We start from the raw sequence: 22,397 nt of genomic DNA on the forward strand, positions 1-22,397 counted from the left end.
TCTTTATGTGACAAATTGGATAAATCCATACTTTGTGTGTGGCATCATCAACAAAAGTAATGAAATACTTTTTTTTCCCTAGAGATAACCCTGGAATTTGATATACATTTGAATGTATCAACTCTAAGGGTAAAGACTTTAGAGAAAGAGATTTTTTATATGATGTTTGAACATACTTACCATAACTACAATGATCACACTATTCAAAATCAGCACACCTTAAAGACGGAAAATAACAAAAAGGAGAAAGTACTTTTATTCCAATTTGACTCATGTGTCCCAACCGGCTATGCCACAAAGAAACACTTGGCTGCTTGGTTAGGGCGACTAAATGGTCACGCATGCTAAATACTTTTATCCCAGTTTGACTCATGTGTCCCAACCAGCTATGCCACAAAGAAACACATGGCTGCTTGGTTAGGGCGACTACATGGTCACACATGCTAGATACATGCAAAGGATACAAAGCATCACTTTTGGAGCCCTTGGCAACAATGCGAGAGCCCTTATAAATTTTCCATTTGCTATCCCCAAAGGTGGTGTAATAGCCTTCATCATCTAGCTGCCTTGTGCTTATCAAGCTCTTCTGGAGCTAAGGTACATGTCTCACATTATGCAAAACAAATACAGAACCATGCTGAAATTCCGATTTCACACTGCCAATACCTGCAATTTTACATGCATAGTTATCCCCCAAGTGGACAACACCACGTGTACCACCATCGTAGTCACAAAACCACTCATGATGTGGTGTAACATGAAAAGACACACCTAAATCAAATATCCAAGTGTGCATGCCATCCTCACAATCTGCAATCAATGCGTGTGCACTCAAAGAAAAAGTAAGAAATACATCACCGTCATTGTCATTCTCATGAGTTACCTCCTCTATCTTCACAATGCTTTTCCTGTCTTTTTTCTCAACCATGTTGTCTTTAGTATTTTTGCTTTTTCCTTTCTTTCTTCAATTGAAAACAGTCCCATTTGTAGTGCCAATGATGACACTCCACATTTTTGCCACGAGACTTGCTGCGTGCTCTATTTTAAGAATTGCGCTTTTACTGAAATCTGCCTCTAGTGTGCAATGCATTAGAAGACTTGCTTGCTGAATTATTTTACCTCTTGAGTTCTTCCATCAACAAAGAACTCTCCACATCAAAATATAACAGGTGAGCTTTGAGTGATTTTGATGAAATTTTTCCTCCTGTAGTCAAAATGACTACTTTGCAAACCATTTTTGGGCTTGGTTGCATTTGAAGATATGAAGCTCATACAAATGGATGTAAAGACAGCTTTCTTACATGGTGATCTACATGAGGACATCTATATGCAGTAGCTTGGGGGTTTTGTTACGTAGGGAAAAGAGCACATGGTATATAAACTCAACAAGAGTTTGTATGGGCTGAAATAGGCACCACGCGGATGGTATCATAAATTTGATACATTTATGCAATCTCAGGGGTTCCATAGATCTTAAGTTGATCACTATTTATACACAAAGAAGGCAGCAAATGGCAACCTTCTTCTCTTGGTTTTGTATGTAGATGACATGCTAATTGCAGACAGGGAGATTCATGCCTTGGACTCCTTGAAACAAAGTCTACACAATAGCTTTGATATAAAGGATCTTGGTGAGGCCAATCATATTCTTGGCATGCGTATACTCAGGGACAAATCAAAGGGTCTTCTCTATCTATCACAGCATGAGTATGTTACTAAGGTTTTGCAGCGTTTCAATATGGACGGGGGGGAAAGGCATTGGTGTACCATTGCCTCCATATGTGAAACTTAGCACAGATGATAGCCCTACATCTGTTGATGGAAAGGCTGAGATGACCAAGATTCCTTATGCTTCAAACTGCTGATAACTCGATGTATACAATGGTTGCTACATGTCTTGACATCGCATTTGTGGTGGGAGTGGTTCACAAGTACATGGCATATCCTAGAAAAAAGCATTGGGAAGTAGCGAAGGGTATCATGAGATACCTTAAGGGCACAAAGGATTTGTGTATCTGCTTTGGGAAGCAAATGTCTTCTATTGTTGGCTTCATGGATGTAGACTATACTGGTCATCCTAACTGCAGGAAGTCTACTTCAGGATATGTGTTCACGTTCACAGGGGGAGCAATGCTTCTATGCAGACTCTGGATGACAAGATAGAAAAGTTCAACCCTTAAGCACATCTCTTGTTTTTTATGGGCTATTCTTCCAAAGCGAAAGCCTACTATTTGTTTGATTCTCGAACGAACAAGGTGATCGTTAGGAGGGATGTCATTTTTTATGAGAGGGATATAGTGCAGTTTTCTGCACTAGACTCTTCATCCTCCCCTCCATTCACATCATTTGAGATCACGCCTACTGAGCTAAGTCTATTGCCCACTCTCGACTTTCCTATAGATACTTCAACTTCCAGGCCTCCTCCACAAGACCCATTACCTCGCTCGTAGTAGTAAACCAAGCACAATTCGGGGATCCTTCCATCGGATTCCACTTCGGAAGGCCCTAGAAGGCCTGCTCAGCTCATCCCTTAGACTTCATATGCATCGTTGTTACAATTCATTACATTGCACATTCTGAGCTCAGGAGGCTCTCCAAGACCCTATATGGCATGAGGCCATGGAGAAGGAACTAGATAGCATTGATCGAAATGGGACTTGGACTTGGACATTGGTGGATCGTCCTTGTCTCACAAGCCGCTCATCCAAACGAAGTGGATTTTTAGGACCATGCAAGGTCTCACGCAAAAGCACGATATTGACTATCAAGAAACCTTCGCACCTACCACTCGGTTGACATCATTTCCTATGTTGATTGCGCTTGTTGCTCACCAAGTTGGCCAATCTATCAGATGGACATCAAAAGTGCATTTCTAAATGGTTATTTGGAGGAGGAAATCTATGTGGAACACTCTCTTTTCTTCTTCCTGACGGGAATGACAAAGTATTTTGTAGAAAGCTCTTTATAGGCTGAAGCAAGCATCGAGGTCTTGGAACCACACAATGGACGAGTTCTTACAGACTCATCAATACCATTCTACCCCTTGTCAAAATATGACTACCAGCGAGACAGTAGGATTTGCGGGGAGGAACACGGAGTAAACTCGACAAACATCGAGAAAAGAAGAGAAGAGAGAAGAATCTCTGATGAATGGAATGATGAAGTTCTGAATTATGGAGTGAATGTGATACAAGGAAACAAGGGTGTTGTAGCACAAGGAAGATGATGAAGACAGCCACAAACCATGAACCACAATGTCCTCTTGAAGGGGTGTGAGGGCAGTGGAGAGAGGTTGGAGAGAAGAGGTGACGGACTAAATGAATTAGCCATAAGGAATGAATGAGAGAGTGACCTATAAATAGGCACAGTTAGTCTAGGATGGCGCCCCTTTTTGGGGCTGCAAAACCTAAACGCAAAAAGCAAAAACGCAAATTGCGGGTAAGGGTTTCTCAAACACCCCCTCTCAGGCCCAAAAGGGGGAAGAAGAGGAGGAAGAAGATGTAGAGAATCACTAAGATCCAAGATTTCCACCTGAAATGTAACCTACAGTAAAGAACGATGGACAATGTGAACTGGAGAACCCAAAAATCAACCTAGGGAGAGAAGCCACTAGCTCCCTGCATCTATGCAAGAAGGAATACAAAGGCCTCGTCACCAAGCCGCGGCTGAACCTCCAAGGCCCCAATCTAGGTAGATCCTCGAGATCCTGGGAATCAATAAGTGAGATGACCTCTAGAAGGAAGAAGGTAAGAGGCCTCCGCTAGGGTGTGCGAAGGATTGAGCGTGGGGTGGGGACCCCCTTTGAAACTGGAGGAATAGGAGTTCCCTTTGAAGTCACAGTAGATGTAGATGCCCCCTCAGAGAGCAAGGAAAGATCATCCCCCTTTTAAATCCCCCTCTAAGGTAGATAGAGAATCCAAAAACTCATGGATCACAGACTCCAAAATGTCTAAGGATGAAGGAAGTGCCACCGGTCGTGCCGAAGAAGGTATTTGGGGTGGTGAAGAACGCCCGGAGGTGGCCTCTCGAACCTGAGTAGGCCAGGGTGAAGGGTGGGGCTTAGACTGAGCAATGAGTGGGCAACAGTCGCTTCTTCTCAATGGAGCGGACTGGGAAGCCAAAGAAGAGGAAGGAATTGAGCAGCCAGTGTCTCTCGAAGGAGTGGACCAACGAGGAGATGGTATCAAACAATCACAGTCTCTTGATGGAGTGGACTGCAAAACCACAGGCCATGGTAGCCACTGTACCCAAAAATAGGTGGGAGAAGACTGCCGCTAGCATTGGACGATCTCCAGGAGGTCGTAGTGCAAATTGATCCTCCATGTGCTCGAAAGGACATAGTGTGCATTGGATGTGTCTTATTGCTTTGAGCATAGTACTCTGATAGCCGATGCAGAACGATCTCTGTGGCCCAGAAATGAGAGGTGGCACAAGGAGTGCCTGGTGGAAGATACATATACTCCGAGGGGGTAGGGAGCAAAGGTCGAAGTCGGCAATCGTCGGTGGTGTGTCCGGTGATGCCACAGTAGGAGCACCCAGTAGTCTGGTTATCTGTTGGTAAGCCATTGGTACCAGTGTGCCTTGCTGAAGAAGGAAGAGGTCAACCACGAACCATGAACTGCAATGTCCGCCCTGAGCTAGGAGGACAGTGGAAGGGCTGGAAGTGAGCTGCCAGTGGGAGGAGGATGTGACCAACAGTAAGAGGTTGCAACTAGTAGAAAAACACAGGTGAGGAGAGAGAAATACTAAAAACGCAGGAAAAACCAGTAGTAGCAGTCAGCAAGCTGAAATCAGCTCCAAATAGTGTGTGGTAGGCTGGAAACAGACACCAGACTGTTGTAAACAACAATGGCCAGCTTGAGGACCGCGATGTCCTCTGCCTCCGGGATGTGGTTAGCAAGCTGAAATACCTGAAATCTGCAAAAACGAGATTGTTTTCTGAATGGAGAGGAATCAACAACAATCGTTCTGCTGTAAACAGCTACAAACTGCGGGTGGAAGGCTGGAAACAAGAGCCAAACTGTAGATGACAACAAGGGGCAGCTAAGACTGCGATGTCCTCAGCAAAATGGGTGTGGGCAATAAGCTGAAAATACCTGAAACCTACAAAAATGAGATTTTGATTCAACGGAAGGAGAAGAGAAGTGGATGCCAAACCCGCCACCCGTCTTTGCCGTCACTGGAGTAGAGGATCTTTGCCGCTGTTTAAACAGATCCAGCTCTGATACCATGTCAAAAGATGATGTACCAGCGAGATAGTAGGGTTTGTGGGGAGGAACACAGAGAGAACTCGGCAAACATGGAGAAGAGAAGAGAAGAGAAGAGAGAAGAAACTCTGATGAATGGAATGATGAAGTTCTAAATCATGGAGTGAATGTGATACAAGGGAACAAGGGTCCTATAGCACAAGGAAGATGATGAAGACAGCTACGAACCACGAACCACAATGTCCTCCTAAAGGGGTGTGAGGGCAGTGGAGAGGCTGGAGAAAAGAGGTGACGGACTGAATGAATTAGTCGTAAGGAATGAATGAGAGATGAGTGGCCTATAAATAGGCACAATTAGTCTAGGACGGCACCCCTTTTTGGGGATGCAAACCCTAAACGCAAAACGCAAAAACGCAAACCGTGGGTGAAGGGTGAAGGGTGAAGGGTTTCTTAACACCCCTTATAATCCAAATCTATATGTACGCACCACTAACACGAGGGCCAATTATATCCTACTGTACGTTGATGATAACTCACTCGCTCAGATTCTGCAGCTATAGCGGATATCAAGGCAAAACTTTGCTCTACATTCAAGATGATGAACTTAGGTCTCTTGTCTTATTTCGTGGAGATGGAGATTATTAGATCCAAGGGAATTGTCTTTCCGTCGCAGCAAAAGTACACTCTACAATAGGTGGAATAGTATTGCACTAATGAAACATGGCCAGTGGCCACGCCTCTTGATCCCACTGCCCATCTGCATAAGGATACCTTGCGTCCGCCTTATGATCTCATACCTATTATTCTATTGTAGAAAAAGTACTTTGGTTGATTCATACTAGGCCAGAACTTACATACTCAATTAGTTTGCTTAGTGAGTATTTAAATGCACCTAGAATGTCCTGTTGGATTGCTCATCTTTGTGTTAAGATATTTACAGTATACCTATAATTATGGACTAACTTATTGTCATGATTTATACTCGCAAGGCTACATTGATTCTGGCTAGGCAAGAAATCCTGACACCTGGCGTTCCCACGGTGGCTACCTCTACACCTTGGGCATGGCACCTATCTCTTGCGCTAGCCATAAGCAAGAGACGATAGCGGCTTCCACGAGGGAGCCAAAGTATCGGGCTCTCTTCAATGGTACTACAAAGGCCATCTATCTGAGGAACTTGCTAGCCGCACTTCAGTTTCCTTGCAAATTGCCTATAGTTCTCTACTATGACAATCAGAGTGCCATTGCCCTTGCGAGCAATCCTATAATCACCCCTCGGACACAACACGTGGCGGTTCATTTCCATTTCACCAGAGAGCAAGTTAAGCTAGGCACTATTCGCCTAGAGTTTGTGCTTTTCAATGACAATTTTACATATATTTTAACCAAGATGGTCAACCAACCAATTCTACAATATCTTTTACCACAAATCGCAACTTAGATACACCCTCCTCTACTTCTTCAGATTGACAAGGAGAGGGTGCTTCCCTCTTACTTCTCCTTCTAATTTGAGAGGAATCGATTTCCTTCTCTTAATAGTGACAATGATGATCCTTGTAGTTTTTCTCTTTTAGACATTTATTTATTTTATATTGTACATTATGGATATTTGCAACTTAATCTGCACTGTCAAGATGACATGATTGTTAAAGGACACTTAGACAAGTGAACAATTCTCATACCAAGACACTGTCCAAATGGCACCATTGCATCACATTCTGCATTAGCATGAAAACCTGCATCTCCCTTTGCATTACCCCATGCATTGGCATTCCGTTCATGTAAACATGCATTTGTGCGAATTTATCCCTTTTCCGTCAGCCTTGGAGGGGTTGACTCTAGATCCACCATACTCGTGGCATTGCACATTGCAGTCTCCAAAGGCAGTGATTTCCTATGCTTGCATGCTGCCTTTGCTTGTCTTCCTTACTCACCATATCATCGTGCTTGTCTCTCCACATATTCTCCATACGATTAACGCATACACATACACACACACTTCCTTAGGAATCCCTAGGCACTTATCCTAGTAGTGTGCAGGCTTATTTTGCCTATTTTATGAAGCTAGTGGGGCCATCCATCCCTATTTCCCGTACTTTGGTGCCCCAGGGGATCCACTAGGGTTTACCGTATGGTACCACGTGAGTGTAAGGGAGGGGGGTTATTTAAGGTAAGGTTCCATAAATAGGGGGTAGATAAGGGGTATTTTCATATATTTCTTGCACGCAGGTGACGTCTCCTTATTACTACTAGTGAATCCCCCGTGTTTGGTGCATAATGACTCAATGGGACGAACACTACCCTCAGTGCTAAATCTTGTGAACAAATTAAAATAAAGCCCTTTAAAAAATTTTAAAAACAAATAGTCCATTGTTGATTCCATCCGCCTTAGCACAACTTGGCCCCTGGACAGCCGACAAGCACCCTTGGTCTAATGCCTCTCTAGGGTGATCACTTGGGCTCCCTTCGTAAGATAACCATCACCTCTATATCTTGGTAGATCACTTGGCAGCCAGCCGACGTACACCCCTTGCCCAATGCCCCAGCTACTTTGGGATGGGACGCCTTGGAGTAAAAGAAAATACATATAAAAGGGCTTATTCCTCATAGTTTTGGACCTAAGAGGGGGTGTGTTGAGCTAAAAATGCATTAGCTTCATTTAAACGCCCCAAAACACGCTTAATTAATGAAGAAACCTTCTTATTTTAAAAAGAAACACAATTCTAGAGAGTTACCATATCTTAGATGCAAAACCCTAATTTGGGTGTCCCAAACTTTCTATATGGACATACAGCCCATCACTCTCCCTTCATCTCATTTTTGCAAGTTTTAGAAATAGTATCTTTACTGTCTATACCCCATTTGCAGAGAACATCACAGTCAGAGCTTCCACAATCATCTGCTATCACCTGGCGCCTAATTTCAGCCTCTGTCTCCTTCATCCATTGCTAGCAACTACATCTGGAGGCCCTTCTACTGCTAGCAACTCCTCTATACTGACGTTCTACTATTTTCACCTGTCACCCAGCTGTACACTCTATTCTGGAGGCTGCATTTACAATCTAGAGTTGTTGCCTTGACATTCTCACTCCTCCCCACACTGCATTTACTGTCTGTGGCTGCCGCCTTGACTTTGTCTCTCCTCTCTTTGTTGCATTTGCATCCTACAACTGTCGCCCAGATTTTCTGTCTCCTTAGATACCTACGTCTTTAGTCTTTCTTTCTCCTCACTGCTTGTCTGCATCAAATTCAGCCTTCCTAGCTGCATTTTCTGTTTTTCAACACAAGAGGCTGCAACTACTGCATATCCATTCGGAGTACGACACACTCTCCAACTCATAACCTCTGCCTTGATCCTAGAGATATGAGAGTTTGAGGTTCAATATTCACTATATAGTGTGTTTGCTGCATGAGCACTATATATTCAGTAGTCATTTACTTCATTATTCATTGTATTCACCATCTCTAAGTTACCCTAACCCTAACTATGTTTCGTGTTTATCAATTTGTGCTTTGTCGTACAATTGGTTTGTGATTTCTGCATTTAGAGCATTTCTTCACACTCTCCTCATCAAATCTCCATCCTCTCCTGCTGCTCCATCCAGCACCCTCATTACCCTATCTCTCTGAGCCTCAGCCCATCGTCATCAGCATTGCATGCGGTCCTGTTCCATTCAGCATTACACAGCTTTTGTGTTTCATTCTCTTTCTCTCTCTCAATCGCATTGCTATGTCCATATGTGCATTGACAGATTTGCTGTTGGCAGCCTTTATGCTCGTATGAGGTCTAACTTCTCTTACTTCTTTGTTGTGCATTTAGGAGACTAGTGTCTTACACAAGTTGATGCTGAAGGGATTGTGGAATACCATGCTTGGAGCTGTGTGCTCCTGTGATCTTGCTTATACTCAGCATGAATTTTATGGTTTCAGCTTGTGATGCAATTGTCATTTATCTAGCCATAGATCCCTCAAGCTGACATTTTTAAGTGATCGCAACCTCAAGAAGAAATTTTGACTTTTCTATGGAAGTTAGCTTTAAATACTGACCAACAAGCCTGCAAATGACTCATGCATTTGTCGGTTGCAATTAATCCAGTGTCCATGCAACTCTTCTGGGTCACCTTGTCTGTGGTTCAGTTCAGTTATGCTTGTGGATTCTGTGGCTGCTATAAATGTGTGACAGCCATAATTAAGCTGTAAAATCAAAGCAATTTACAAATATTGTCCTGTGACATAGATTTCTGTTGGCCATGAGAAAACTGTCATACATTGGAGTCAGGTATTTTTCTTTGCTAGAGGACAACTGCTTAAAAACATGGATCTACTTTCTCAGGCAGTAACTTAGATGCATCTATCTTAACCAAAACAAATCTTTGACAGCTTTCTTGTCAGATATCTCATTTCACATCACCAAGATTGTGTTTACATCAGCCATCTAGGAAAGCAAGTAATGCTCCACTTCTAAAAATGAGAAGATGGTGGAAGGTGATGGTATTGTCTACATGAAACAAAGGAAAAATGTTGGTTATGGACACCAGAAAGAACAATCAGATAATGATTTTACAGTTTAAGCAGATAAGTACAATGCAAACCAAAGAGCAGAATGTGGGGATTGTAAACAACTTTTGAAAGATCAAAAATCCACCCAAGATACAAAGGCTGACCTCTCCAATGGCCAAGAAAGATGCTGGATCAACCCCAGGGTGCCACGATATCTCTGAACGATGGATCAAAGCAGATACACCATGCAACTAAAAAGTCAACAACCCAACAAGACAATCAGAAGCCACATCCATGGCTATACTTAGCGAAAAACATAAAAGAGCAATTGCTAATTATACAATGCTATAACAAGGTACACTAACCTCCACAAAAACACCAATGGGAGTAATATTTTTTACTTCACAAGAGACGACATCTCCAACTTGAAGCTCATTCTGCAGTAAAAAGATGTAAATCTTCCTTTAAACTTCAATAAATCAATTACTTTTTGCAAGTCAGAAAGTCATGTGAAAAATACCCAGAACTAGTTCGAAGACAAATAATCACAACAAAATTTCAGATCTTCTCTGATATGAAGCCTAGGAGAATTCACAAGAAAGACCTCTTGCTTAGAAGACTGCATGCATTTGAAGGATGTACAGTTGTTGGTCATTCAGAAGATGATCTGAGAGAATTATTTAGCATACTCAAACAATGCTTAGTATGCACAAATGACTGGCCTTAGACATTAATGTGTTCCCAAATACTGACCAGCAGTTCAGCCTTTTTCTGAACAACTTCATGGTAGTGTGGGTCCGCTTCTCTCTCAGAAAACTTGAGCCTTCTTCCATTCTTGTCAACTGACTTAACGAGGACTGTAACTTTCTGCATAGCAATGAAGAATGCTTCTAACTCAGCAGAACAACAATGTCAGCTCCATCAAGTAGAGAACCAGGGGCCTGATATTGAGAATACCTCTCCCACAAAGGAGTACAAAAGCTTTGAAATTTCCTCATTATATTTGTCCCGCAAATCTGTCATGTCTGTCCTGTCAAGCGCACCCTTCCCATGATTGCTGATGGAAGTATCTGACTGAGGAATACCATTCACAGCATCCGTATCCTTTCCAGTTCTAATATTAGAATCGTGTTGTTGTGCCCAGGATGAGAAATCAATCAGTCCTCTTTGAGGACTCAATTCAAATATTGGGAGAAACCCAACCAAACAACCAAATGAAACCTGTGAAGCAATCCCAGAAAAGGAAAAGCTTAACTACAGAGCCTCTGTTCTATTGACAGACACGAAAACAACATTTGTCAAACATAATACAAGAAGGGATATTTTCTTCAATAATGTTATTTCCCCCATACATTCTGGACTTCAATTTTAGCATATTAAAAATGCAAGAGATCATGATGGACCAACTTTGATCTTGTAGTACAAAGAAGGTCCTGAAATGGAGCAACAAATACATCTACTACATCACAATTTAGTAAAATAAAGTCTCTTACAGATAATCCAGCTCTATTGCTCCCAATAATCTTGACAATAACATGTTCTTGAGACTTTAGCAAAGTTTCGGCCCGTGCCCACTCTTCTTCCTCCTCTATCTGTTACAAATGCACATTCAACACTTCCTGGTTGTGCACCCAGAAGATCTCAATTTAACAATCTGGAACTGCTTCCAAACTTATTCATTAACCTTAGCTTGATGCCATTTTGAGCCTGCCGCACCAAGATCCTTTACTTGAGGTTCAGACAATTGTGATTGTTTGGGTAGAGAGGGCCTTCGAACTGTTTCCAGGGATCGATCAACTGACTGTTTGGTAGTCAAAGAATCTCTTCAAATTTTCAAGAGAACACTGGTTAGAAAAGACTTTTTTCATTAACAAAAAGAGTTTCCTCTTAATTGCACTGCTTAGAAAAGCTTTTACTCAATCAAAGATCTGAATGAAGGGATATAAAATTTGTGATCAACCTTGAGAATGGGCTCATAGATATTTCATTCTACCTAAGTTTTCGGATTTGATGGCACAAGAAAGATCAAAGCCCAAAACTTAAGTAGATTGATATTTCTACGAGTCACCTACACAATTCAGAGTGATCCATCTGATTTTCTACTTCTAATCCACCTTAGTTATGTCAGTACAAGGGAGAGGAATATTACGTAGGAGCCACATACATGCTTCCTCTTTGTGAAACTGCTGAATCTGTTCTTTCAGTATTTTCCTCTGAAGACCCAGCCACATTAATGGCTGATGCTTTAGAGGACCTGGGAAAAATAGACGGAATGTTTCCCTCCTGATGAATTGAAACACCATCAGCTAAAGTTATTTCTGGGTTAAGCCCTTGCAAGGTTTCCATAACTGACTCAACATTATTTGCTAAATCTGACACTTCTAAAGATTCCCCGGCATTCTCAATGGTGCCATTTGCATGCTCATTGTGCACAGGGATTGTAGGACCTAAGCCATCCCCACTCCTGACAGTTGGGAGCTTTTCAACACCCACCACTCCAGTTTCTTGAGATATGTAAGAGCTAGACTGAAGAGGAGTAGCCATTGCATCGGAAGGACTAGGCCGGAAAACTTTCAAACGAAGAGGGATTTGTGCTTCATTTTTATTTAAAGGTTTGGTTTCCACTGTTTGTAAGTCTTTGATCGTCTTTAGCTTATCTTTAGAATCAAGGATGCCAGATTCTTGCTGCTCAATTTGATGTTGTCCTACTTTGAGCCCCAGGATCTCACCAGGATCAGATGAATCGTCTTTGTTTTCATGAGAAGAGGGATTATTGTGCTCAGCCAACAGATCTTTCTGTTCTGACAAAAGTTTTGCCCTATGGCCTTCCTCATTGAGAACTAGCCTGTGTTCTGCTCCATCAGCTTCAGATGATGCAAACATTTGCACTTGATTCTCACGGAAACCTAGTATTTCTGCTGATTCTGAGTTCTGCTGTGTGTGATTCCCAAATGAATATGATGTATCGGCTTCTCTTTGTGGTTCATTATCCATATCATGCACTTTACTTTGACGAGTAGGTTTCCTTAATGCAGAACTGTCAACCAGAGTATTATGGGCATTTTCTGTGGTTACATCATCTGCTCCACTTTGTCGAGAAGTAGTAGGTTTCCTTAACAAAGAACCATCCAAAGAATTATCAAGCCTGTTTTGTGTAGGCATATCACCCACTTCACTTTGTTGTGAAGTAAGTATCCTGCTGTCCAAACCAGTGTCAACTTCAATTTCTGGAGCCATACTATCCGCATCCCATTGCTGAGGAGCAGGTTTCCTCAATAGATTATCATACAAAGCATTGTTGATGTCATTCTGTGACTTTACGGTAGATACAGGTGTTGCCCATGTATCTTTCTGATGGAATAAACCGACTGAATCTTTCCTTACTGGCGGGGAGGCAAGACTTGGTACGCCAGATTTTGGACGATGAGCAAAGGGCTTATCTTCAAGTCTGCCTTCCACTGCCCCATCACTTTCATTCTCCAATAACACAGCCTCTTCTTTAACTGTGTCACCTGTATTGATAGGTGCAGTCCAAGGCCCCTCATCATGCCTTTTTTCCCTTTTTGGTGGTGAAACCAAATTAAGGAGCGAGGGACCTGAAGAAGAATTGAAGGATTCATCAAGCATACGTTGAAATTTATGTTTGGAGATTTCAATTGAGTCCTTATCCTGAGAAACAGATGAAGATATCAAAGATGAGGAGCTGTCATCCGAAATAAAAGATCTCACATCTTCATCTCTCAGACCCTGTTTAGAATCTGCAGAACTCTCTCGCTTTGATGTTTCCATAGATGGCTTCCGCAATAACTCACTATTAAGACTTTTTCCTTCAGCTGACTTTACAATCTGGCTTCTGACACTTGAAACTGTAGGTGTGCCAGATGGTAATGGCATTGCTGCCCTATCAGAACTCTTTACAGTTCCCTTGTTCCTCGCTGGAGGGGAAGCAAGATCTGGAAGACCAGCATGTGGTGCCACAAACACTTGTTTTGCAGTACTTTTGACTGCTGCATTTTTTGGTGAATTGATTCTTATTTTAAGGCTTGAAGAATTCATCACATTCATCATGTCTTTCCCTTTCTTTACTTTCTTTTCGAGTCCTATGTAAGTTGCATCAGGATCCAACTTTCTCTGAACCACCTGAAAAGGGAGTGAAAAAATGCTAACATGGTAAATTACAGCTCTTAGTATAGCAACCAGTTTTCTCCGAACAACCTTAGCATAAAAGGAAAATGCTGGCATGGTAAGTTATAGCTATATGTGTCAGAATCATATTTTTGACCATCTGTTTGAAAGTTCAGTTAATCAGATCCTCACTGGTCCAGAGAATTACTTAAGGCCGAATGATTGACATCAAACAAAATAACATAATCTTGAAAAGTTTGCTAAGGAGAATGTGGAAATGGAAGACACACAGTGCCAACTCACTAACATAATTATACTTGACACAAATATGTCAGCAATACAGGAAAATAGCAGTTTGTTTGTGCAGTCTGCAAACTATATAATTGTGGCCAGCCAAGCTAGTCTGCCATTCATTAAAAATTTTTCTTTCTTAGCAATGAGGCGTGAAGAGACCAGACAATATTATGGAAAATGAGGTAAGAACGAATTACAGTTTAAATTCATAAACAAGTCACTATCAGACAAAAACAGGCCAACATCAAGCTAATGATTAACGCATTGAAGATCTCAAGGGGGTGAGCCTATGGTTGTCTCAAGTGCAAGTGCAAGTGGCTGTAAATTCAGCACTATATGATTAATGAAACCAGCCTTCAGATAACTAAAAGGCAGTGAATCATGAACAAACAAGCACAATGAATCAGAACACTAAATCAGCATATGAAACAATTGCAATATCGGAGCTAAAATGCACCCCCATTGAAGGAATGACACTGATTGGCCCCAAATCCCAGCGCTCCATGCAGTATTTCTTAAATGATGATGAAAGAAGAGCTTTACAAATGGTTGTTCACCCACCTAATCAAGGTTCAGGATGGACTTCAATGGCAACAAAGTATGCCTAATCCACCAAACAATGTCCCACTACAGACACTACTATTTATCGCTGCAAATCAGCCCCAAATTCGTCACTGATTTATCTATCTAGATGATGTGTGCTCTTCAATATCAGCCCAAGTTTGCCCTATTGCATCTGTCAATTGTTGCTCTCACCAGCAGCAAACTCTTGCATGACAAAATAGACGAATTCAATTCTAGCAGGTTCCAACATGCATCATAAAACAACACACTGCTCCAATGATGATTGCCATACCTATAAACCCTGCATCCTTGATGCTATTCACCAATGAAGTTGTTGTCCAAAGTACATAGAACTTATTTACAGCTGGGTATGGCTCACAATTGCACACTAGTAACTAATTTGGCCCCAAATTCACAAAGCAAGCTCACACAAATCATGCCAGTTTGTCCTAATGCACTTGTGCATTGTTGCTCTCACCACAGTACTTTCTTCACAACAAAATTATCTCAACTGCACACTAGCAGCATGCATCACAATGCTGTCTCAGCCCAAATAGTGATCGCATGTCCAAGATCATGCATGACAACTACTGTTAAACATCAACTTGAAATGTCTATTTCAGCTTAAATAAGGCTTGATTTGGCCAAATCATCCAAAACCTAATCAGCCATGATCAGAAAAGCTCTAATCAACATTGATCAACAAGTTCTCTTTGCCGAGAGAGAGAGAGAGAGAGAGAGAGAGAGAGATTCATCGGGACTTCATATTAATGCTCAGAAATCCACTTTGCTCTCTTGTATGGAAAATGATTTGCAAGCTTTGGGCTGGAATGGTATTGTGATTCCTAAGGGAAATATAACCAAACATTTGGGTTATCCTATTGGTGTGGAAGTAGCTCCTCATGCCTTGTTGGATTGGATGGCATCCCGTATTCATGATCAGTTTATGTACTAGAAGTCTCAAGGCTGGCCTCTCCATGTGAGACTCAAAGTTGCTCAATGCATTACGATTAGCATGATTTCGTTTTTCTTGCCATTGCTTCCTTGGACCAAGAAGTCCCTATTGAAATTGGTTCAGCCTATCTAATTCATGTTATGGAAAAAGAAAGGAAATCGCCTTGACCAGGTGCGGATTTCATGGCAGCATGTAACTACTCCTAAAAGGATGGGGGGAGCAGCTCTTTTGGATGTTAATTTTCATATGGCTACTTTGAGGTTGGCTCTTCTACAGCAGGCACTTTGTGTTGAGAGTCATCCTTGGACAAATATAGCAAATTTTTTTATAGAAAGGATTGGCATTTCTCATGGTAGCACGGTTATTCATGCTTCTTGGTGGCATGTGCTTAACTCTACAAGATCTATTAAGGTCTCCCAGTCTTTTCTCATTTCCCATATGATCACATCTTGGCGGGCGATGTTACGTTTTGCAGTTTGGCACCCTCTTGATTTTCAAAAGGAGGAGAATTCCCTACTAGGTGAAGTACTACCTACCTCCAGGTTGTTGGATTGGCCTGATAAAGATCTACAGCGAGACAAGTTCAATCGGATGGCTCATTTGGGATTGGAGACAGTCCTCGATGGTGTCATTCCTAGGCAGGCCCATCTTTATTCTTTTCGGTATATTCGTCAGCACTTTCGGGTGCCTAGAGAATATCATGATATTTGGTCGGCCATAAAGGACAGACTTTTGAGGTGCTATCCTTTGCTTGTGTTACACCTATTGTCTCCCTGCCATGATTGGATATTTGTGATTTCTAATGATTTCGAGAAAAGATCAGCTAACCAGATATATCATCAGATGGTGGAGACCAAGAGATGGGTTACGGATGAGGCTAGTAAAGTATGGCATATTCGGGATAGCAAAAAGAAGTGGCAAGATAGATTTATGTAGCTCTGAAAATCTAATGTTCCGTATCAAGGAAAAGTGTTTATGTGGAGGTTGCTTATTGGGGCTCTTCCTACTAGGAATGTGTTGCGTACTCATAAGATCTCTGCTGGTCGATGTGTATTCTGTACTACATGTGATGAGATAGTGCTTCATCTTTTTGTCTCCTGCCCTATTGTGAGACAGATTTGGAGTTTTCTTTCCCGTTGTATGGCTCTCGTTGACTCAACACTGGATATCAGCTCGTTCGTGGATTATGGGAAAGATAACCTCCATGACCTCTTTGCATTCACATTATTTTTTCCTTTTTCCATTTCCTTAGATGAACAACCTTGTGGCATATTTGGCGTACTCGGAATGCCTTCATTTTTTATTCAGTATCTGGCATTCATGGTCATGTGGCTCGAATTCATGGTTTAGCATTGTGGCAAATCTCCTCTATGGTGTCTACTGATCTGATTCTTCCCGACATTGCTGCTCCCTGGATAGATATTATTCGCTCCACACTAGCTGTTCTTTCGGTGTGACATTTCTGTGTTAGAGTTTGTATAGAATTTCCTTTATGTCTGTTATTTTCAATGCTGACCTGATGGTCTGATGTAAATATTTACTACTTAGTTCAATTATCTTCACGAAAAGAGAGAGAGAGAGAGAGAGAGAGAGAGAGAGAGAGAGATTAACATGTACTGGAAATCTCGAGGCTAGCCTCTTCATGTGAGACTTAAAGTTGCTCAATGCATCATGATCAGTAGGATCTCATTTTTTTTGCCATTACTTCCTTGGACTAGGAAGCCTCTCTTGGAACTGGTTCAACCTATCAGATTCATGTTGTAGAAAAAGAAAGGGAATCGTTTGGGCCAAGTGTGGACTTCATGGCAACATGTGACTACTCCTAAAAGGATGGGGGGAGCAGCTTTATTGGATGTTAATTTGCATATGGCTACTTTGAGACTAGCACTTTTGCAAGCACTATGTGTAGAAAGTCATCCCTAGTCAAATATTGCAAAAAATTTCATAGAAAATACTGGCATCTCTCATGGTAGCACGATTATTCAAGTTTCTTGGTGGCATGTGCCTAATTCCACAAGGCCTATTAAGGTCTCCCAGTCTTTTCTCCTTTCTCATTTTATTGCATCCTGGCAAGAGATATTACATTTTGCAGTTTGGCGCCCTCCTGATCTTCATAAGAAGGAGAATTCATTGCAAAGAGAAGTACTGGCTACCTCTAGGTTGTTGAATTGGCCTGATAAAGATTTGCAGCGAGATAAGTTTAATTCATGATGGTGTCATTCCTGGGGCAGCCCTATCTTTATTATTTCCGCCATATTTGTCAGACTTTGGAGTGCCTCGAGGCTATCATGACATTTGGTTGTCCATACGAGACATGCTTCTGAGGTTCTCTCCTTTGCCTGCTTTACAACCATCGTCTCCCTGGTGATTAGATGTTTGTGCTTCCTAATGATTTCAAGAAAAGGTTAGCTAATCATATCTATCATCATATAGTTGAGGCCAAGAGACGGTGGGTCGTTGAAAAGGCCATGTCCTACCTAAGCTAGCTGCCTAGAGACCTTGAAAATCTCCTAGGTAGTTTGTTTAGGTGTATGCTGCATACTGTGTATATAGCAAATGGTTTAAAAAAGGGCCTCCAACATCATGGGGCATCGATGCAACAAACTCTGCTCTAATGATCTCACGTGGTACTAATGGTTTATTGCTAATCATCTAAAACCAGCCTTCCTTCCGTGGATGGGTGGTAATTCCCTGATTACAACTTAGTTATAGCGACAACATTTATTACAAAACTGAGAAATGCAAATTAACTCACAATCTTGGTCAATGGACACTTTGTTGGGCCCAAAACTAGCGCCCCTTTTAGTATTTCTTTAACTTAATTAAATAAGAAGTTGATGTACAATGGGATTTTTACAATCCCTTTCAATATTCCAACTCCCCTTGCTATCCGAAATGAGTAGCAAGTCTTCAATCTGATTTGCCCCTTAATTTGGATAGCCAATTGGCCTTCACCCACTTTGATGGAGATGGAAAATGCCCCAAATTCACTGGTTTGCTCGTCCCTCCACTTGAATTTGACTAAAAACAAATTCAGCCCTGTTGAATCCAAATCTTGGAGCTTTCAATTTCTGGCATGCTTCCCAAGGCTGCTACTAAACCCTAATTTCTACTGTAAATTAGGCTTTACAACAAGGAAATCTGAAATTTCTCAGCCTTTGGTGATCTCAATGCTGTAATCTTCGGAGCAAGGCTATAGAAAGGCTAGAAAATGAGAGAGAATACGAAGGAAAGAGAAATTTCAGACTTTCTTCTCGCAAAGAACTGAAGAAAATCAGTCATTTACTGCTACTGCCTTGTCTCGATAGCTTGTAGATGCTGTCGCTTGCTGCAAATCGGTCTTCTCTTGCCCCTGGCTACCTCAAAAGGTCCTCCAATGGCTACAAATCAAACTAGCAACATCTCCTCCCCCTCTCTTGTAGGCTCAATGCACTAAAATGCCTCTCTCGAGCCTCTGAAGATACTTTTTAGACTTGCATGGGTATTTTTGACAAATGGTAGCCTTCCCAAACGGTTTTTTCAGCATTATTCATAATTAAATATTATTTTTCAGTATTTAAATACTAAAAATTAATCTAATAATTATTTCAATGCCCAAAAAAATAATTTGATTCGCCAATAATTTAATTGGCTAGGCAACTTCCATTCCCAAGTGTCTCTGCGCCTTCTTTGACCATCAGATTGGCATTAGATACCATTAAATATCACTTCTCTAGTATCACCAACTAACACTTAATGGCCAAATGAATGACCTAGGCCAACAACTTGCACTAGATACCGCCAAGTACTTGTGCACATAACTAATAGCAACTTTTTTCTTTGACATCTCATGATTTCCTCGGTCCCGCGCTCGTAAATTTACTCTAACCCCAATTACACCTCACATGTGCAACATTTACTTAACCATGTGATTAAAAATTAATCCACATATTAAGTGAGTTTTCAAAACTACAGGTCCTCATGATAGCTCTCCCTCTTAAAATCCTTGCAATCCTCCTCGATTGCACTACTAGATGCATCAAAAGCAAAATAGTAGACTAGAATTTCCGCAAGGCATCATAGTTAACACAACATTGTGCATTGCTACTCAACCATTCCATATGCCCAAGACACATTGAAAATTACCAACCAACATAACATAACATAAGACTCACAAAGAATCTCAAAAACATTGCCAAATTATCATGTGACATGTCTATTTCTCATGAGCTCAACTCATTTGGTAAAACCAAACCATAGCATAGTATAAACCAAACATAAACCATGGCTAAAACATTAATGGCATCATAACATATGCTGATATTCACAAAACTAGCTGAATACCACTGAATATTAATGATCATACACTAAAAACCAGCATTCGTTAATCAATCTCCGATAACCATTAATCAATGCAAACATATAGTTTTAGAGCTGCAGTGAAAACCATACCTGTTGTCGCAGTGCGTAGGGTTGAAGGTCACCACGGGGATTTGGCAAGAAAACTGGACAAGATAAATGGAGATATATCTTCAAGAGAAAAGTAGATTACATTGAATGTTTTAAGATTCAAGAGGTATTTTACGGTCAATCACATGGGTTTGAGAGAAAAGTATGTATGGGGTTTCAAGAGCTTAGACTCTGGAGATGGTAGAGATAAGAGAAGGGTTGAAGGTTTTGAGCCAAGTCCTTGAAGATGTTAATAGAGTTTCCAACTGTTTGTTCTTAGCAAAGATCACAAGAGTATTACCTCATAAGTTCTAACTAAAATCAAGCTTGTTTTTCTTGACTGTAAGAGCAATCACAAATTATGAAATCATGTACAATATGTCATAAACAGCTCTGCATCCCATCACTCATACGTGATGCCATAACATGAATCAACTTTGCATGATTATATTCAACATAGACTATAAGGAACAAAAACTTACGAGTCAATTACAAGGCTTGTAGTGCAAAGAGACTTGCATCAAGAGAGCTTCAAATAGAGATCCTGATAAGGATAAGTCATCACAGTCAAGAAATAAAGAGAAAAATGCTTCTCTTAATTCAACTCAAAGCATTTAAGAATGGTCTACAAACATTGTCCTGCCATAGGGCCACATAATACTTGCATATTTCGACAAGATATCTTCTGTAGAGCAAGAAATGAATTAAAAGAACACTGCGGTAGCTAATTCTTTGAATATGGCTGAAGATATCAGCCCAAAAAAGCTTCCGGAATTCACCTTTGATGATAGCATAAACTTTTCCTAACACGGAGTATTAAGATCAGCCAAGTGTCTATCTCGCCGTATGAAGCAATAGAGAAGGAAAAGGACTTGTTGTCCACAAAATCACTGTGTGGCTCCCTATTTCAGCCCATATACATGGCATCAACCTTCCAAGAAGACACTTTGTTGAAGTACAAAAGCAACCCCTAGATTCAAGAGCATGTAACAAGCAATAGGTAGCTTGGAAAAAGCATGTAGAAGTAGGAGAGGAGGAAATCCTGCTGCCCTTGTCTGCCTTGTTATTGGCTGCCTATTTCAGCCCAAGCATATACATAGAGCAATCAAGATGCTTCTTGATGCCCCTTCCACAATGCTTATGCAATGTCAACTTGCATCAAGTATATCAATGTCGAGTAAGACCAATCATTGATCATGAATTTTCAAGAAGAGAAAGATATGTACAATTGCCCTCAATTCTTTGTTTGGGCTGCCTATTTCAACCCACTTCCATCACATATCCAAGTCAAGAAGGCTTCTAGATACTCCTCTCTTCAAGCTTCTTCAATGGTTGCTTCCAAGAGCAAGAATGAGCCCTTGATGTAACAAGATTAGACAAGAATGCAAGGAGATGAGCCTCAACTCTTCAGATTACAGGTTTGGACAGCCAAAAGCAGTCCTCATTCAACTTTTAAATAACTTAAGAGGGTAAATTTGTTGCCTCCCTTGGCATGGGAGATCAGGTTCAGCATATAAAAGAATACCCAAATCAAGAATATATCTTTTTCAAGAATCATCAAAGAGCATTTTGTAAGTATGGGCTGCTGCCCTTAAATACACAGTTCAGCCCTGTTTTACACAACCAAGAGTGGCCTTCAGTTTCGTCAATGCATGGGAAGAGTGGTACTCAAATGTCAAGTGGAGTCATCTTCAGATGCTTGTGGTTGCATGGCTTGAGCTCCTTCATGTATGAGCTTCATTCTCCTCCATCTAGGATGCTCCCTATTTCAGTCCCGAAAAATGAGGCACTGATCACACTGCCCTGAGGCGCTGATCACGCTGCCCTCTTGTTTCTTCCTTGACTATTTTACATGTATCTTTGGTCACACAAGTAAGGTGCAAGACATATACAATGTCCTATGCTTAGTCAACTTAGATAGCTCCATCTTCCTTGTGACTTGGCTTGTGAATACACTTGAAACTCTTGAATATCTTAAGTTCATAACCTCATCATTGGCTTCTTGAAAATGTAACCCAAGGGAACCTACCAAGTCATCTGCCCATGACCATATTTCTTCTTGTTTAATGTTTCCCTGACTTATAGAACTTGTAGCAACTTCTTGTAAGCAATGCAAAGAAGGTTAAGGGTAAGTAACCAAAATCAATCATCTTGTCAAGGACCCATAATAAATTTATTGTATTTTAAGGCAGAGAGCCCCCGTCTTAATTACACCATGCCATATGCTGGTGGACTTAGGTTTTTAAGACTTATACTAGGCAAGTCTCTATGTAGCATGTCCAGATTACAAGTGACTAAGTGATATATGTAAAGGATAAAAGTTT

General features: G+C 41.2%; 1 protein-coding gene across 2 annotated transcripts in view; it reads right to left on the minus strand.

Annotated features, from left to right (window-relative positions):
* Positions 1 to 22,397, minus strand: part of LOC148039064 (Nucleic acid-binding, OB-fold-like protein) — a 105,778-nt gene that overhangs the window by 71,776 nt on the left and 11,605 nt on the right. Inside the window, exons 2-8 of one of the 2 annotated variants that reach the window (XM_087674951.1) lie at positions 11,857 to 13,847; positions 11,392 to 11,530; positions 11,201 to 11,299; positions 10,665 to 10,928; positions 10,461 to 10,574; positions 10,073 to 10,144; positions 9,872 to 9,958 (exon numbers count right to left, since the gene is read on the minus strand). In XM_087674951.1, the coding sequence (XP_087531077.1) occupies positions 9,872 to 9,958; positions 10,073 to 10,144; positions 10,461 to 10,574; positions 10,665 to 10,928; positions 11,201 to 11,299; positions 11,392 to 11,530; positions 11,857 to 13,847 (2,766 nt within the window). The remainder of the gene's footprint in view (positions 1 to 9,871; positions 9,959 to 10,072; positions 10,145 to 10,460; positions 10,575 to 10,664; positions 10,929 to 11,200; positions 11,300 to 11,391; positions 11,531 to 11,856; positions 13,848 to 22,397) is intronic. The other variant, XM_087674952.1, reaches the window with a different exon arrangement.

Source organism: Lygodium microphyllum, chromosome 3, assembly GCF_053477565.2.
Source record: "Lygodium microphyllum isolate KBCC chromosome 3, Lygodium_microphyllum_v1.1.10, whole genome shotgun sequence".
Lineage (NCBI taxonomy): Eukaryota > Viridiplantae > Streptophyta > Polypodiopsida > Schizaeales > Lygodiaceae > Lygodium > Lygodium microphyllum.